Source organism: Apus apus, chromosome 2, assembly GCF_020740795.1.
Source record: "Apus apus isolate bApuApu2 chromosome 2, bApuApu2.pri.cur, whole genome shotgun sequence".
In the NCBI taxonomy this organism is placed as follows: domain Eukaryota; kingdom Metazoa; phylum Chordata; class Aves; order Apodiformes; family Apodidae; genus Apus; species Apus apus.
The window spans coordinates 36,110,493-36,129,801 of record NC_067283.1 but is presented as its reverse complement, the minus strand read 5'-3'; the positions used below and the strand labels follow the sequence as shown (position 1 = coordinate 36,129,801).

At 44.2% G+C, this 19,309-nt stretch overlaps 2 protein-coding genes across 4 annotated transcripts in view; one reads left to right on the top strand and one right to left on the bottom strand.

Annotated features, from left to right (window-relative positions):
• The window catches only part of PLEKHA8 (pleckstrin homology domain containing A8), a 32,123-nt gene extending 23,375 nt beyond the window's left edge, over positions 1-8,748 (bottom strand). For 2 of the 3 annotated variants that reach the window (XM_051609437.1, XM_051609439.1), the window contains exon 1: positions 8,699-8,748. In XM_051609437.1, the coding sequence (XP_051465397.1) occupies positions 8,699-8,738 (40 nt within the window). In that variant the 5' untranslated portion in view covers positions 8,739-8,748. The remainder of the gene's footprint in view (positions 1-8,698) is intronic. The other variant, XM_051609438.1, reaches the window with a different exon arrangement.
• Positions 8,749-9,365: 617 nt separating this feature from the next.
• Positions 9,366-19,015, top strand: FKBP14 (FKBP prolyl isomerase 14). The gene is made up of 4 exons (XM_051609440.1): positions 9,366-9,795; positions 11,679-11,830; positions 14,395-14,522; positions 16,318-19,015. The coding sequence occupies exons 1-4, from the start codon at positions 9,599-9,601 to the stop codon at positions 16,474-16,476; spliced, it is 636 nt and encodes a 211-aa protein (XP_051465400.1). The 5' UTR covers positions 9,366-9,598; the 3' UTR covers positions 16,477-19,015.
• The last annotated feature ends 294 nt before the right edge of the window (positions 19,016-19,309 follow it).

The window sequence follows — 19,309 nt, the reverse complement described above, 5'->3', positions numbered from 1 at the left end:
TCCTTTGCAGAACCTAACTCTTCTTTATTAGATATGTATTACAAGGACTACAACAGGCAATTGTTAATTAGGACAGCACATATTTTCAGAACAGAACTGTTACACTAACCAACATACATTTTTGTAAAAGGAAACCAATTAAAAAAAAAAAAAAATCACAGCAAGGTTCTTTCAGAAGATGCAGTAACCACCTGGTACTCACTGACACTGAGTCAGCAGCCATGAGAAGGTTATCCTAAACAGCCAGCTAAAAATAGCATGTGGCTGACAAATCATGGGCAGTGCAACTGGAATACAATCTTCAATTACAGGAGCTTTACATTTGCAGACAAGTAAAAAGCAGAAGGAAAAAAAACACAAGCAAAAGAAAAAAAAAAGTGCAGCAAGAAGATACTTAAAATACTTCCACAAACACAAGTCTTGGGTTTATTCAAGTTTTATTCATTCTGCTTAAACTATCCTAGGAATATTGCAATTTTTTGAACTGAGCATTCAGATTTCACCCGGTACAGAAAGTTAAAGATAAACCTTCCAAGGTCTTACTGGTGCCAGCACTAACACAACTTCGAAGAAGCATTTACTAAATCCATTTATACTGGAAATGCACAGACAGGACAAAAGATAGCTCATATTTCCACAGCTCATTTTAGAGGCACAGAGCCATTAACAGTAAATATTGACCTTGCTGGGGAAAGATGTTTATAAAGAAAAGGACAATAAAATGCAAAGCACAACAAAATTGAGTACTAGCTTAGGGCCTCAGCCACAGAAGAAAATGAAGAGATTTCAGACAACTTCACTGACACTGGTTAAGGTCCTAATACCTTCTGCAGTCCTGAGTGAAACTTAAAGTTAGTACCTGGAAGATCTGATATTGTCAACTACAGAAATGGCTATTTAAGCACTGTGTGCCTTCTATGGATTCGTTATATGACCAGAAGTTTCCAAAGCCTGAAAGATCTGCCTGATTCCACCACCACAGTTCAGGAAGTCTGGATGCAGCTATCATTGAGCAAACTTGACATTTCTTGATAACACAGTTGAAATTTGAACGTAATTCAAACTTCAGTGTTACACAACTCAGACTCCAGACAGCATTTATTCCAAAGTACTGAGACTGAATTAAAAACCACATGGGAAGACACGTGGATCATGTCAGATATCCACAAAGCCAAACCATATGGGAGAATTACATACTGAAGAAGTCAAACTGATGACCTGGAAAGCAAGCTGCAATTAGGAGATCCAGTGGCATTTCTGAAAGGGACAAAGGCCAGACACCCAAGTTTTTATTACTGCTTGCTTTCCACTAGAATTATGTAATACTTAATGTTTCTTCATTTTTTGAGTTTCAGTTTATAAAAACTCATGCAATGGATAGTCCAGGGGCTTCTTTGACCATAATTCAGATTTTAAGTGCTAATAGGAGATAATTCTGAAATTTTCATGTAGTAGCAACATCCACCTAATAGGAAGAATTAAAGCCTTCATCACATCCCTACTGCCAATATTAAGGGCAAGACTCAAGGCTTAGCTGCAGGTGGCAGAGTAGGAGCAGATCCCTGCTTTTCTGTGCAAGGTCACAAGAGAGCCCCAGAGTGGCTACTCTGATAGTCAGAGACATCTCACAGCACAAACAAGCAATATCCATCTTTTCACCCCACTCTGAGCAAAGTAAGCTGTGCCATGTGTTCACGCCACCACCACTTAACTGCTTCATCTCCCACCAGAAGAACTACAGCTTCTGCCCAGTGCTGTGTCAATGACTGATAGCTGACTGAGAGCTGCTGAAAACTCAGCTGAAGACAGTGCCAGTATCTTGCAAAAAGCAAGAGAAAATCCAATATACATCATTCCCCAGCTGCCAGTCAGTGCAGATGTAAGTCTGTGAATGCCATGAGGTTTGTACCTTTGCTAAAACCCAGCCTGCTCCTTGCTGTTCATGCAGCAGCTGTCGGCCAGAAGATAGTACCTTCCCCTCCTGCAACTGTGACCGGCAAACACCTGCCTTCCAGTTATGAGGGAAGTAATATTTTCCAGTTAGAGGATGAATCTATCAGCCAAAACACAGGACCAAGTCAAGAGATCTTATTTCCAGCTTAGAAGACTGCTGAGCTGCTGTGGGCTGTGCTGAAAAAAACCCTGAGCTCCCTGCATCTCCTCACCTACACAACACAAACGTTTCATACTGGCCCAGAAGGACCACTCCTGGTGTTACTGCACTAATGCCCCACGGATGAGGATCTCCCTGGGGAACTAAGGTTATGAAATCTCCATGTCACAAACAGATAAAACACTCATTTCAAGACCCTGGAGCGCTTGCAATCTGAACTACTGGGCACTCGGACTAAAAACTACAAACCAGCTCTTAACAATGGATTGCATGACTAAGTACAGTTCACATTGCCATGTGTTTTATGCTGTCAGTCACCACCGGGTTTCTGCTCAGGAAAAGTATTCAGCAAAAGAGTATCTTACACAGACCAAACTTGAAACTGTCCCCCTTTTTTTCTCATGCAACAAACAGTATTTTGGGAAGGGCAGTCCCGGGCACCAGAACACATTTTGCAGCCTTAATTCTGTAGCAAAACAAATTGACGGGATAAAAATCCCAACTATCCACGAGGGACAGCAGAAGGGCAGACAAGAGTGCATGACAATTCATGCCTCTCCTCTGCACTATTTTCCTCTCACCTAGACAGCAGCTTATAGAAAAGCCCATGTTGCAGTTTTCCTCTGTGCATATTAACAGCAGGAATCAATACCAAAAGCCCCTAAAGATAATAAGGTTAACAGATTCAGCACTTCTATAATGGTATCATTTTTTAAGGCACTTGCTTGAGGGACACTAGGGGTTCAAGTGAAGCAAGCAACAGCTGGAACCAGCTTTAACAGTGACCCTCTGCCAAATTATTTTTCTCACAGAGGTCCCATAAAATTCACCCTAATTTCAATTACAACTTACTTTCCAAATTACTTTATGCCAGTGACCAGCCAAAGCACAGGGAGCACAACATATCAGCAGCCAAGCATTTTTGAAGCGGACACAGTAAAAGGGCAGAGAAGGGATCGTGGGGAGTGATGGAGGGAAAAGTTCAACGATCCGGGCCACTGCTTAGCCACACTAATTCAAGTCATTCAAAGCTCCTGGGAGTTTGCTTCCTCTGTTTACACTTCCCAGCCTCAGCAAACTAGCAGCTTCTCTCTCTGACCCTGGGGTGGTTGTCAGGCCAGACTGAGCTAAAGCAATGAATTTATGTAAACACATACAGATACTACATGTTGGTAACTCCTCACCATCATTCTGCCACACCTTTTGCTTCTGTCCTACCCAGCCTTTCCCTGTGATCACTTATTTGTTTCAGTGCAGGAGGACTGAATGCAGAGGCACCGGTACTGCAGCATACCTGGCAGGGAATGCTGCACCACGTAGGCTCTGCAGCATTGCTCTAACACCTACAGAGGAGAGAGGGGACACTGATTTCCATTCCTGCAGCCTCATCAAACTTTACTGCTGTGAGGACATTGCTCAATTCCAAAAAGATAAGACAAAAGCAAGATTGCTGCATGCAAAAAAAAGACAAATGGGGGAAGGGAAGAGAGACATGAAAAAGAAGCTCAAACCATACAAACATAATAATGCAAAATCCAAAGAGAATTAAATAGCCCCTGAAGCATCCTGGGTGAAGAGAGTAGGCAGAACTGGGTGAGACTCGGTCATCTATCTAAACCTACACCTGGTCTCTCAGAGAACCCATGGTCAGTTATACTGGGCAGACTATTGCCCTGAAGGCAGCAGAAAACTCAGCTGTCCAGGTCCACTTCCACAAAAGCCAGACTTCTAATTTTATATAAGCAGAATTTGGACTATATCGAGAGGCTAAAAAGAAGGGGAAAAATTATACACAAAAGCTTTTCAGAAGCAAATATTTATCCTCTGTCTCTGGAAACAGAGAACCTTCTTTCCAGCTTTTTATCAACCAGAAGCGTACATGCCTCCCATTTTAAAAGGACAGAATTTTTAAATTAAATTCCTAAAACAAAGACCCACTTTGAGCAGTATCATGGGCATCTGGATTCAAGCTGTAAGAAATAAGGCTCTTTCACATTTTCTTGAGCTCTCCCCCCCAGGTTTGTCAAGGAATTCTGAATAATTAGGGACAATAGTAATTTAAAGTCTTACGTGAAAGCTGAAATTTACTGTTTGGTGCTGGCTCTTTACATCTCGGGATAAACTGAAAAGAATTCAAAGCACAGCAATAAAAGGAGAGTGGATGACTACGTCCAGGCAGATGGGGAGAGGTGACTACAGTATATGGCATGATGCAGCGTCACTAGTGAGGGCATGAATGCGAGAGCGTCATGCCTCAAGGAAGATGAATTTGGGTTAGTTACTCAGTACAATTAAGGAAGTGAAGATTTAAATACTAGGAAAAGCTTAGCTTTGTGAAGAAAAGCAATCAAAGCCACTTCATGGAGCATATAGCAAATGACAGGCAAGTCAGTGGATGTAGTCAGCATTTTTCTTTCCAGTGATGAATATGCCTTTCATTCCCAAGCCAAGAGCTGATACATACCACCTCTCCCACAGTTAATGGCAATCCTGCCTCTGGCAAGTGATCCCATATAATACATGCCTATGCTGAACATCTGAAGTTCAGCAGAAAAAAAAAAAAAAAATCAACTTGAAAGTGCCTAGCACTCACATGCAGCACTGAAGGAAGGTATTCCCCAACTCCATGCGCTCTTTCCCTGCAGGGGAACAAGAGTTTACTCATTCTATAAAACTGGCAAGAAATCAAAATTGCAGATGTGTTTCACTAGGCAATCTCCAAAGACTAAAGAAATTTATTTTATTAATCAGAATTTATGATTAACAAAGAGCGTGAATCACAGCTTGAGTTCAATCTGATGGTCTTGTGAGAGACAGCTTCCAACCAGTGAAGAGCAGCCTATGCCTGCAGTTCACCCCTGTTCTCTCCTTTCTGTGTCCTGCAAGCAGCATCCCTCAGTTTGAGATCAGTCCTGCTACAACACTGCAGCCAGGATCTGGCTTTGATACTGCCCACACCAGAATGCTTTATGCTCAGCCAGGGCCAGAGGCAGCAGCAGCACAACAGACTGAGAAGTTATAGAGAAGGTATAGGATGATGCTTTTATCACTCCCAACTTCTTACTACAATAAGCAGTACTGAAATAAGAGCCATACACCCTTTATCCATGCTATAAGCCCACCTCCAGCCTCCATGATCTTTACCAAGCAATGCTAACTTTAGACATAGAGTTTTGGCAAAGGATGAAATCTAGAAAATTTTTAAGAGCAAGTTACACACTTTGGCTGTAGGCTCAGCTGAGAACATTTACACACCTGCATGATTTAAGTCACCCAGATCTGGATTTTGAGGATTAATAATTAGAAGTTTGCAGAGGCATCATCTATTAGGCCAAGCAAAAAAGTGCTATCACACTTTATACATCAGTGATAATAGAGCTTGCAAAGTTTCCTGCTCCTTTAAGGTTTTAGTCAATTTTGCAGGGGAAGGTTAGACAACAGCAATCTCAGGACATGCTTACTGCAAACCCAAGATCCCAAGTGAATTTTCATAGGCTAGACTTGTCTGCATGCATATCTGATCTGAAATTGGCACACTTCACTTGAAGTTAAACAAAATTATCACACTGAGAAACCACTAAGTGGTGGCCATTGCATTAGTCGAGAGAAGAAGTCTAAAATACCAGTTATCTAAATTCAGAGATCTCAGAGGCAGCACTGGAACCCCTGCATACAGAAACCAGGACATGAGCACAGGATCAACACTAGAGGAAAAAACCCTAAATCCAAGCAGAAACCAAGTAACACTCGTTCAATTTATTCTAATCTACATAAAGCAAACAAGTGCACTTAGTATAGAACAAGATAACTTGTTTGAGCAGTAAGACAAGCTAATCTGTCTTTCAGTCGCTGGCATTCATTGCTGTGCTTTTTTTGCCCTTTGCCCATGGAAAGCCAACCTCATTTCCTACTTCTGAAATGTTCTTGCTGTCAATGACTAAGTAATTTGCAACACAGATCTAGCTCCCTGCCCAAAAGCTGGGGGGAAAATGGGTCGATGTGGACTTGACTTCTCATGACAGAAGACATCATAAAACCAAAATTCCCAGAAAAGACTCAATTACCAACAAACTCTCAACAGCTCCACTCTCACAGCAAGAAAGGAAAGTAGCTCTCCTTTTGTTCCATTTCAAGCTTTTTTTTGTGTGAATGTGTTATCTCCTCTCTGACTGTGTGAAGGTGTGTTCCTCATAAAAAGGAGGAAAGGGCATAAGATCCATGCCGGGCATGGTTACATCAGCACTGTTACTAACACAGGCACACACCAACATACAGAGATGACACACATTTTCCCTACCTTTTGCATACATCATTTACACCAAGCAGAACCAGATTAGCTAGCCCTGAGCAAGAGGAAAAGTATGTTGAGGGCAGAATACTGGCAGAAACACTATTCTGGATGACCTGTTGAACCTTCCTGCTTCCCTTAATCCCTGACCAGAGGCTTTCCTGTCTCTCACTCCCCAGCTCTTTGCTACTGCTACGATAAGCACCACATTCGAATAACCACTTTTTTTTCTTTCATCATTGCATACATTTATAATTTAATGACTTCAGGGCAGGAAGTCTTCATTTTACGCCAAAAGAAAGCACATATAAGCATAGTTAGCTTGCAGAACAGCAAATTTACTGTTCTCAAACACATGACAGGCCTTCTACAACCTAGGAAAAGGCATGGAGTGAACCTGATGACCACACTTAGTCACAGAGCCGAGTTTTAGCAGAGAAATCACAATGATGCTTCAATCCTCAATCACAGGCTTTCTCTCTGCTGAGAACAAAAACTCATCTGGTTTTCAGCTGCGACAAATCTCATGCATCCAAGGAAAAGAGATTCCTTCAGTCTGCATTCACTGAGGTTGAGTTTTCCAAAGCATCATCCTTCTTCGTTAAGGGTTGCTGGGCTGACAGTGCATATCAATGTGGCTAGCAAAAAAATAATTAAGTTTTTATGGGACTGGGATATTTCTGGTTCTTAGTCTTCATCTTACCATCAAAACAGAAGATGAGCCCAGCTGATCCGCCCACGTACACACTTGGGCACAAATGCTACAATGCCAAAGGCCAGTCAGACATCTACACACTCACCAGTTCCCACAGACTGGTGTTCTCCAAGGCACAAAACTAAGTGCAAGGGCTCCAAATACATCCCAACATCTAGGCAATGCAAAGAAAAGCAAGCTCAAAAATCTTCAAATCAACAGACCCATAGATTTTTTATTATGAGCAAAAGGACTAATAAAATGCTGCCTGAGTTCATAGAATCATAGTTTGGGTTGGAAGGGACCTTTAAAGGTCACCTAGTCCAGCCCCTCTGCAGTGAGGACATCTTCAAGGAGCAACTAGTTCTGCAATCCAAATGGAAAACCCAAGCATGGCTGCTCCTACTGCCATACAGTCCACAGTTCAAGAGCATTCACAAATTATTAAAAAAAATACATACCCATATCTATTCACTGAGACCTGACAAATTTTTATTCCCCTCTAAGAGCACCTACTGCCTAAAGGGGAAAAGCAGCAGCAACCTTCCAACACATCCAGCCTCATGCAGCACTCTCCCCCCACGCCCCTGCCACATGAATTCATCACTCGTTCATGCTTCAGCTTTTCCTTTGTTCAGTTTATATTCCCTACACTTTCCCAACTAACCAGAGAGCTGCAGCTGTTCCAGCCTCTCCGAAAAAAGCCTCCAGCAACCCGGCAGCCCTCCTACACACGCTGCCGAGCGACACGTGCACCTGGCAATGTCAAGGTGGTCGTGGTTATTTTTTTTCCTCTACCATCAAGTTTCTGCAATGTTTCAACAACCTACGGAGAGGTTTGCACCGGGCAAGACCCCATCCACCCACCCTGAAATACAAGGCGTCCCCGACCCCGGCGTGTCCAGCGGCGGACACCCCCCGGGGACACCCCCCGGGGACACCCCCCGGGGACACCGGACCCTCCCCGTCTCTGCAGCGTTTCCCTCAGCACCACCTGCAACCTCCGCCGAGCAAACCCCGGCCACACGCCGCTGCTTCCACTCGGCTGCAAAAGCCGAGCGCCCCAGGGCACGGAAACACCCCCAAAATTAAAATATGGGCCCAGCACTAGCAGGATAGTCCCTCCTTTTCCGCCTCCCACCCCCTCCTCCCCTTCCTCTTTTTTTTTCTTTTTTCCCCCACATGCGTTTTCATCCCGTTCTCCCGAGTGGGGTTTCATGCGGACATCTTTTCCTCCCAAGTCTGGGATTTCCCCGACTCCCCCGAGAAACTTTAAAAAAAGCCCCACAAGTTCCGCGGGGGCGGCCAGAACGGGGAAGCCGCCTGGCGAGTATCACCCGGGGCATCCACAGCCACCCCCGAAGCCCCCGCCACGAGTGGCGGGAGGGCGAGGGACACCCCGGGCGGGGGCTGTCGCTCCCGAGTGACTCAGGACATCTCTGCCGGCACCAGCCGGGGAGCAGGGCCAGCGCCGATCCAGAGCCGGCACACGCACCTACGTGTGTCTACACACACGTACAAACACACAGAGAGGACGACGAGGGCACCCGCCCCGCCAGGGCGGCCGGTCGCGCGCAGAGGCTGAGGACTGGCAGCAACTCACCACTCAGGTAGTTGGTCCACTTGTACAGCACTCCCTCCATGGCAGCCGGCCCCTCCCGCCCCCATGCAGCGCGGCCGCCCCCCCCCCCGCCCCCCGCCGGAGTCACGCCGCCCGCCGCCGCCACCGCCCCCCGCGCCCCGCCGCGCCGCCGGCACCCAGGGCCATCGCGGGGGCGGCCCGGCCCGCCCGGCCCTGCCCTGCCCCGGCCCCCCCGCACCGCCCCGCACCGCCCCGCCCCTAACGCAGCACGCGCCGCCGCCGCGCGCCCCGGGGACGGCGCCGCAGCGCTGCGGGAGCGCAACCGGCGCCGGGAATCGCCACCCACGCGACCGGGGGGCGGAAAAGCGGGGGGCGGGCACGGAACGCCCAAGGCCGGTGCCTGCCGCAGCCAATCGGAACGCGCCGCCCGTGACGGCGCCGCCCAATCGGCGGCCGGCGGCAGCCGGCCCTCGGGTGCTCACCGCCCTCCGCTTCCTGCCGCGCCGGGCCCCGCCCAACCCCCGCGCCCGGCGCCCCGCCCGCAGAGCGCTGCCGCCGATTGGGCGGGCGGAGAGACGGACAGGGGCGCGTCCCAATGGGCGGCAGCCTCTCCTGGGCTCGCTCAGAGCTGAGCCAATCAGCGTGCGCGCCCGCAGCCCCGGAGCGTAGGGAGGCGGGGCTACCAGCGGCGAGTGCCGCTGCCACGTCTGCTGGGCGGGCCGGAGGGAACGCGCACCGGCCGCTGCCCCGGGAGCCGCGCCGCGGGGAGCCGAGCCGAGCCGTGCCGTGCCGTGCCCTGCCCTGCCCTGCCCTGCCCTGCCCTGCCGTGCCGTGCCGTGCGGTGCCCGTAGGCGCGGGGTGCGGGATGGCGGCCCGGCGGCGGTGAGACGGGCGCGGCGGGGCCCGGGCTGCGGGGGGGCGATGGCGGCGGCGCTGCGGGCCGCCCTGCTGGGCGCCGTGCTGGGCTGCGCGGCCGCGGCGCTGATCCCCGCGGCCGACGTGAAGGTGGAGGTGCTGCAGAAGCCGTTCCTCTGCCACAGGAGGAGCAAGTGGGGGGACATGATGCTGGTTCACTACGAGGGCTACCTGCAGAAGGATGGCTCCATGTTTCACTCCACGTGAGTAGCTGGTCCCGGGCCGCTCGCCTTCGAGTGGGCTGGTGGGTGCGTTCGCACGGCGGAAAGAAAATGAAATAAAAATCCTGATGCGTATTTTAACGTTGGTGATCCCTTCTGGCAGTGCTTTTCCTGCACCTGGAAACCCTCGCGGTGGCCCGCAGTCCCCCCTCTAGGAGATAACTCCGGGAGCAGTGTTTCGCTGAGGGCAGGCGGCTTTTAATTTTAACACTCCCCCAAAAAAAACCCACAACAAAGACCTGCCGTGGAGGGAGTGCTGTGCAAGTGGCCCAACCCCCAAAAAAACCCAACCAACAACAAAGAAACTACAACAAACGCCCCAAACTTGTGTTCGGCTGTGTACAGGATGCCAGAGCAATGGATACATGTTCAGAGCATGTCCTAGATGTTATTTGTTATGGCATTAAATTAGCTGAAATAACGCTGCACAAACTTGTCTGTGAGGCCCTTTCCGCTGCCACCTATTTTCAGAAGGTTTGGCCTGCTTTTATACTTGGACAGCTTAGCAAACACAGTGCTGTTCAAGCTGAACACCAGCAGTTAGGCTTATCTGCTTTCCATTTGTCAGATCGAGGCTATAAAATTAATCCGATTTAGCTCTTGTTTTTTGGTTAGTCTGTAGAAAGCAGAGCGATGTGGCATTTGTGAGAAGACGGGGATGTTGGGCATCTCCTGCAGTTTACACACAGGTTTTGGTATGTGATTTTATGTGTCTGGTTTCTAAAGCAAACTTCTAGGGGAGAAGTTTGCTGCTGATTTTTCTTTTTAGGTTGTAGATAACCTTTCAGTACTGGCAGCACAATGACACCTTGTCATGACTGAAACGGAATACTCTGCCCCCGCCCAGACAAATCAACATACCAGAGCCACAGGGATGCAAGTAGGAGGAAGAGCCAGAAATTCGAACGAGTCTGCTGAGAGCCTTCAACGACTTGTTAATGTTGCTTTTGACAGAAAACATCAACGAAGTGTTAATAGTGGTAGACGGCAGAATGCTCAAATGTCTGTAGGCTATGTCTGAAGTCTGCTTTTTGAGGAACATACTTTTTAAAAATACACTATTTTGCATGCTTATGTTCTTGCAGGCAAATTAAACTAAAATATCACTAATTTTCTCTTGTAGCTAACCTGCCTCTAAAAGAAGTTCTAGTGACACTAGTTTTTGCTGCTGACTAACTTCTGTAAGTGCTCTGTTTTCTTCTTTAGCATCTTTCTTGCATGACTAGGAAATCGAGCTTTTAAAATTCTGTGCCTGTCAGTAGTGTGAAAGTAGTTCTGGTGTGCTACCTGGTTAAGTTGGAAAAGGGACTTTTCTGCCTATTTTAAACTTGGGATGTTTTGCATGCATTGTTTTCTGTTTTTCTAGACTATCTGTTGTGCAGTTGTTTTTTTTTTCATGATGGCTTTTTGGGAAGAGAAGTGGCTGATTCTTTAAAGCGTATTATATGTTATACTGTAATCATGACCAAACTGGTTTTTGATTTGCAATTTACCAAAGAATATGCATGGCCTTGACTACAGATTTTTAAGTAGAAATGCCTTTATAGTCCAATCAGTTTGTAAGTGGAAAGAGATGACCAGGGAAGCGAAGGCTGGGATTCAGGTTGCTTAGTATTGTCATAAACTCATCATGTAGACATTGGTTTATTTCTTTCCGCTTTTTAAGGAGCCCTATCATGCAAGGCATGAATTTTAAAGACTTTAAAAGTCTAGGTCTTTCATTTAAGACCTACCAAGCTGCCAAATAGTGGTGTGTTTGGGTTTTTTAATTAATGTATCTATGCTGTGAGCATCTTCCATCTGCACACGCCCTTTATGGAACTTGCTGTCAAAAGACTTAAGTGGTTTATTCCGTTCTTTTCCAGTCACAAGCATAACAATGGTCAACCTATGTGGTTTACACTTGGCATCAGGGAAGCTATCAAAGGCTGGGATAAAGGTTTGAAGGACATGTGTGTGGGAGAGAAGCGGAAGCTAACTATTCCACCAGCCCTTGCTTATGGAAAAGAAGGGAAAGGTAAAATACCTGAAGTCCTTCCCACACTTCAGTTATTTATAATCTCCATATATTACTGTTCTTCTTGGTCTAAGAGGTTAGCAAGCTTTCCAAGCAGATTCCATTAAATAAGAAAAATCAATGGTGTCAGGTGCTCTCTCTCATAAATTTGTTTTCTGCAGAAATAACCGTTAAGTAGTTACGTGGTGAATGCAGAAAAAAATAGGAGTATATGGTTCTATGCTCTGAGTGTCTTTTCTATTAGTGCTGTGCTCAGCGGTGCTCTGCTTTTTTTGTTGTTGTTTTTGTTTGTTTTACAGCCAGGTTGGAAGTAGTTGCTTCGGTAGCATTTGGCTTTTTGGCTGTTGCATCTGTGTGTGGTAATACTTCATTAATGTGTACGTTGCAAGCCTTGTTCTTGTTTGCAGCGTTCTTTTAGAATCCAGAGAAACACCCCCTACTGCTGCCCACCCAGTTCCTAGCTGATCGACTGAAAAGTCGCTGTTTATTTCTTCATATAGGGCCGCTTAATTCTTTGTCACGTTTAGCTGTTTTCTGTTTGGGCAGTGATCCCTTTTATCCAAAGAAAGATGTGCAAGCAAAAGGGCAGTCATGCTGGCATCTACTGAAAATGTACTGAAAGATGTACAGAGGGATGAAAGCATTGTTTGTAGTCTTCTAACTGCCTACTACTAATGGTGTTTGGGCGTTCTCCTTTCAGACATTTCCAAATTCCTGTTTTAATGGGACGCCCAAATCTGCAATTTGCAGTTTAATAAAAGACAGTTTGAAAGATGCAGGAAGGTTACATTTTCTGCTTTATGGACTTAGTTAACTTTTTTTGAGCAATTATGAGAATATTGTCACAACAGTCATCACAAATGACCTAAGGTAATTCAGGGTTTCAAAGCAGAAACGAAAGTTTCTTTGAACACACAATCGTTCCTGCTACTGTCCTCTCCTATTCATCTGAGACTGTTTAGGAATGAGGAGGGTATCTTCTGGCAAGTAGGGCTGAACATAGGCTAAGTAGTACTCCATACTCTCCTTTGTGGAAAATACCCTTTTAAAACGTCTTTTTCTGGAAGCTGTGGTTTGGGGTTCAAGAGGCAGTATTAGAAGAGATCGTGGTTCTTAGTAGAGAACAGGAAGCTTATGATGGTCAGTCGACTGTATGCAGGGCACAGCTGTAAATTTCCACAGAAAAATACTAAATGGTGCAGTGCTAGTCATCACAGGCCTAATTGCCTTGATTGAGATGTAAAGCAGCTTGGTTGTTCTTCAGAGACATGCAGGGTTAAACAAATAAACACTGCTAGCTGTGCTAGCTGCTGTAAGAAATTACTTGCTTTAGGAAGACTTTGAAGTATTTGAACATAATGACGTTCCTGTTTCTAAATTATGCCCTTGAAGACAGAATTGCTCTATATTCTTCATGCTTTCCTCTGAATGCACATAATTTCACTAGCCTCCCACCTGGTGCCTTGCTTGCTGTCTGACTGAATCATGAGACAGGATGCTTTTTGCTGCAACACTCAGAAAAATTACCTCTGTTCCAAACTCTAAGCAGACCACTGTGCCCTGTATTTCCAGAAGTTTCTGCACATTTATTCATCCCAGAAATCTAAAATCCCGTTTGTTGCTGCAGCTCGGGATGTATTTAACACCATAGCTCCAAAATAGTAGATGTGAATTAATTTTTCCCTTCTTAAGGCATGGAAATATTTTTTTGGGGATGCTGCTATCCAGTGTAGGAACATATATGGTCCTATTCAACCTCTCTGTTTAAGAAGCAAAGCGGTGTGCTAAAAGGTGTTTTTGACAGTAGCTTCAGCCATCAGTGTGAAGGCATATCACACCATTGTAAAAGCCAATTCCTGATAAACTGAAATCCTGGAGTGGTGGGGGGCAGGGAAGGGTATGGTCTTTGGCACTATTAGGAAATTATCAGTCTGTTCACCTGCATCAAAAATGGAATGACATCAACACGTGTCTTTTGAGCAGGTACATATATTTAGTGTCTGCTGTGTGCTTGGAAGTAGCTCAGGGCTTTGTATGGCAGTCCAGAGGCAGCTGTGGGATACTGACAGCATTGCTGCCCTTCTGTCTTTGCAAGAAGAGTTTGTCCAGTGGCAGAATAGCAGGTACAAAGTGTCAGTTGGCAATAGAGAGGAATTTGGAGACTGGCAGAGTTAGTGTTTCAGGAGGACTGATCTCTGCCTTCTTCTTAACCTTGTCCATTGGTCTTGGCTGTATGTTTTGGCAGTGGCCACCTGGCTGGCTGTACAGTCTCTTTCACTGTTTTCCACTCATGCTCTATCTGGCTCTGGCTACGAAGAAAAAGATTAAATAATGTTCTCTTGAACCTGTAATGATTGCTGAATATGATCCTACATCAACACTTACTAGTCACTAGCAAAGTTGCATATGTGCTGTAAGGGCTGCTCAGGGTCCAAGCTATGCTCTGAAATAGTTGCAGCAATAGTATGCTTTGAAAGCAGTACAGTTACTGGATTGTTATGATGCAGATGGCACTGAATATGTAGTTGTTTTTAACTTTTCTCCATGTTTATCGTTTTGGGCAGGAAAAATTCCACCTGAGAGCACACTGATTTTCAACATTGACCTTCTAGAAATTAGGAATGGACCAAGGTCTCATGAGTCATTCCAAGAGATGGATCTTAACGATGACTGGAAACTGTCCAAGCAAGAGGTGAGTGGGTTACCCTTCTTGTGAGCAAACCTAACAGGACGAGATAGGGGAAAGGGAAAGAAGCTTTGCTTGATCCTTTTAGGAACGTATCTAAACACAAGTTATATTTTAGCTACTATTCTGCACACAGCTACTCTGCAAGCAGATTACACACTATTAAAGAGTGCTTAAGGCAATTATTTATTGGGTGATGCACAGTACAGGTAACAAGGAGTAATGAGTTGTTAGCATAACTACTGAACTGACACACTCATTGTGAATAGAAAGACACCCAAAATGTTACTGATGGCCACGTGGTCATTAGTCATGAGGGGGAAAGGTTCTTCCCTGGAGATGACTTTAAATATTGTTCCTTTCTAATTCTCTCCTTTGGAGTTTTATGCCTTTTTGTGCTGCCATCTTTCCTGCTGAATGCTCCTAAACTACTGTTCCTGGCTCAGCAATTAAGCTCCTGTCTGTGCTTTGCCTTTCTGGCATGGCTTCAGCTCACATACTTTCTTGCACCTTAACAATAGATTTTTTCAGTAAAACTAAACTAAGGATGCACATCTATGCTGCACCACACTGAGCCTTGGATCCCAGTGGAACTGCTGGACTGAGGTTTCAAAAGTGGCCTTGGTAAGCCGAGGCATAGGCATGTGACTGTTGAGTGCCCCATACTTAAGGGAGACTTGGATAAAGTAAAATATCTTAGAAATAAAACCAGACTTTAGGGCTTTTTGGAGTTAGTTGCTGATTTACTAATAAACTGGAACTAGAAATTCTTCTGCTGTAGGGCAGTCTTGTTTCATAGCATTCACTGTCTGAAGGTCATGTGATCAACATTATTCACCTTATGTTTGCATCTTATTTTTAGTCTGCTGCTTTTTTAATGTGCAAAAGCAATACATGAGGAGTTAAGATAAACCACTGCATTTTTTTTTTAATTTGGGGCTGGTACAGTTTGCTAGAACCAAAAGACTTAATCTTTTATACTGATAGTGTTAGTGTGTCCAGTGTTTGTGTATTAGGAATATAAGCAACAACCCAAACAAATACCAGAATGTGAAACAAATAAAACAGACCTGAAACAAGACCCTTTTATCTTGCAGTTAACAATCCGCTGTTACAGTCCTTGTTTTATCTGTTTAACAGATGGGCATGATACTCTTGTAGAAGGCTCTGCAATTTAGAACACTGGCATCTCAATATTTGAACTCAGTAAAAATAATCTGGTGTTGTTCAAAATTCTGGTTACCGTTGTAACTAGCTTAGTGTAAATAACAGTTCCAGTATGTTTAAAAGACACCTTGAATCTTTTTCCTTCAAGATTTTGAGATACCTAGAAGTAAATCTTTATTCATGTAGTTCCCATTAGAGCAGGAAACACAGACTGTGGACAGATTTCTGTATATATTTGGGGTGGCTGCTTATATTTACTGGTTTGTCAAAGTGCTAGGATGTGAAAAAGCTCTTTGGATCTCTGACCAGTTGGGACCCAGTAACTTCTTCCTAACTCTTTATACTTCACTGTATAGATATCACAAGTCGTATTCCTTGCTCATTTTTCAATCACGTACCATAAAAGTATTGCAGTTGATTTTGCTAGTTCTACTGTCTCTTATATTTCTAAAGAATCTTTCATCACTGAATGGGGCTGCAGAATCATTCAGACAAGTGTTATTCTGGCAGTGGCATGGGAAGGAAATACCTGTTGTCTAACGCTACCATCCTGAACATAGTGACCCTCCTTATGCTAGAGTAATAAATTCTTTCATAAGCCTAAAAACAATAACTCTTACTTTTTCTCTCAAAGGTGAAAATTTACTTGAAGAAAGAATTTGAAAGGCATGGAGCAGTGGTAAATGACACCCAGCACGATGCTTTGGTTGAAGACATATTTGATAAAGAAGATGAAGACAGTGATGGGTTTATATCTGCAAGGGAGTTCACATACAAGCATGATGAGTTGTAGAAAAGAGTAGCATCATTTTTTTAATGCAAATGGCAGTGACTTAGGCTGTCTGGCTCTCTTGTCTTAATTTTGTGTTTTGGGTGTTGACAACTGCTGTTGGCTAAGAAACACTCTGTTTATATAAAAGAACTTTATGTAAAAATGTTTAAAACTATTTTAAAGTATGAAAATGTACCTCCTTTTATGCAGCAAAGGCTTGCACATCAGTGTTTTTTTTAAATTTTGTATTAACTTATTTTTAGAAATGAAACAGACTCTCCAGTTATCAAACACTGTGAAAACGAAAATCCAGTTCAATGCCTTTCTATGATTTGTTTGTGTGTTAAGCTCACTTTCAGTGACTCCTTTGTGTAACTTCTAGTCTGTGGCTTAACTACTTGGCCTTCCTTCTTGTGTGTTACTGTTTGAAAAGCAGTGTGCTGACCTTAGTGTTTTCCTGGATGTTTTTAAAAGATGTGCTAGAAGGCATCAGCATCTCTCTGTACAGCTAAGAAACTGATACAAAGCTGAATGAGAAGAGTGACTATCCTGTGCTGACTTAGCTATTCTAAAGGGAGAGTGTTACTAACTATGCCAATAATTGTCTGCATTTTTCTTTTAATTATGTGAATGAAGCAGGAGTTAAATTTAACGTTGGCAGCATTCTAGGAAATGTCTGTAATTTGATAAAAAGCAAGTTGCACTGCAGTGCAGAGGTGGTGTCCTTTACATAAACACACATCTTTGTTTTGAAACTCTGCTTGTGTTTTTGAAGGATCATTCCTTTCTCCTCAAGTTTTGAGGGAGATCCTGATCAAAATGTTACAAGTCTGAATGAAGCTTTTTCCTATTTGCAGAAGGGGAAGAGCAGACTGACAGGGGATCAGTATAGCCTGAAGAAGAATTTGCCTTGGTTTGCCTGTTTTGCTGCTGCCCAAGTTGCACAACTTCTTTCGTTAATGTCCCTTTGCAGTATTTTTACAAGTAGCACGCAAGTGATGTGAATTTTAAATAACTTTTTAAAAATAGAGGCGTAAGGTAAATGTTACAGTGCTGTGTTTTTACAGAGGTGGTGACCATGATGCATCTATTTTGCATTTGTTTAAACTGTTCTGGAGAGGAAGAAGCATGGCAGTGTTCTCTTAAATGAGAGGACAAGGCATCTCAGGGAAGGAATTTGCCCATATTCCAGCACCACTAACGTTGGTCTCTGAACACAGTATTGTACTTGAAAAATGTTGCTCAAGCCTGTGTAGGAACACAAAGCTAATCCAGTTGTATAAAATCAAGACTGCTGCATTGTACTAATCCTTAGCTATAGCCAAGTGAAACTCTTACATTCAAGCTTCACAGTGCTGTAAACCCTATGTTCTCCCTGCCATCTAGTGTTGCAAATAAGCATTACAGGACTACATTATTAAACAGAGTTCAGCTGCAAATGAACATTGCAGATTACTGTCAATAGTAACTTTTTAAATTTTCTTTTGTTCTTCCAGCAGCTTGCATTTTGCATCCACATTGTTTACAGTAACCTTTAGGTATTTTTCCTCATGATGCCATCCATTTTTCTTGAAACTATTTATACTTTTGCTTTTATAATGTTCTATGGCAGAGAGTAGCACAGTAGAATAATGTGGGAAAATACTTCCCTTTGTTTTTTGGCTTGTTGCCTGTCCTCATTATTGTACTGTGAGGAAATAATGAATAATCATGACCTATTTAGCTCTTCTGGCTGGTCATGATTTTACATATTGATTTTTTTTTTTTTCCTCATTGGTTACAAAAAGACTTCAGGACTTGGCTCTCCCAAGGTTGCTTGTGCTGGGTGTCTTGATTTTCCCTATAGTCACCAGAACACTAGGCATTGGGGGGCAGCTCATCACATTCATATAATTCATGTAATATTGAGTGTCAAGGTTAAATGCTGGACTGGCAATTAAATTAATGACAGATGCTCTCTATTAACCCCCCTTTCTTCCCAGAAAGGAAAGGAGAATAAGGGAGAAAGACTTAGGGGTTGGAAACTAACCTACACAGCTTTAATGAAAGCAATAACAGTGAAAAAATAAAATAATTAAATACATACATGTCCTGGTTTGAGCCAGGATGAAGCAAATGTTCTTTTTACTGATTATTTTTTTTCTTCAGTGAACTCAAGTAGCACAGCAAGTTTTCCAGCTAGTGGACTGATAATGCTGGAATGCTTGTTACTGCCAAGACATCAAGGATACCTTGCTCTGCTTTGGTTTTGAATGCTAAAGGAGCAGAAGAGTCTTACCTGCAATCCTCCTGTAGGGTGGAGTGGACTAGACAGACAGTTGGCCAGAGACTATTATTCCACACCATATGTAATTCAGGGATGACAGAAGTCAAGCCCCTCTCTCCCTGCTTTTTCTTTCCATTCTTCTGTTCATGGCTGGCATTTGGAGAGGACTCTATAGCCACCACAGTTGATCCCTAGACTCATTTGTTCCTGACCCTCCTAAGAGCCTTTCTGCATACCATTCCCCAGCACTAGCTATAAGCATTGAGTATTATCAGTCCTAGAAGCAGACACTGACTGAAAAACATGCTGTTCATTTCAGAAAGTGCAGTTACTCAGATGAGACAACTGAAAAGTGAAATTGCTAAAAAAGAAAACTGATTCTGTCCTGGCTCAAACTAGGACATTGGGACAGATGCCTTATCAAACAGTTCCCTGCCTTTCTCCATGGATCAGATGGGGACACTAGGCAATTAGCACAGCGTAGACTGAGGAGAGCTGAGAGATTTTGGAGTTGGCCCTTAAGGCAGTCATGGCCAGGATGTGGGAACTGTCGGGGCTGCTGGAAAGAGCAGAACTGCACCTTGCATT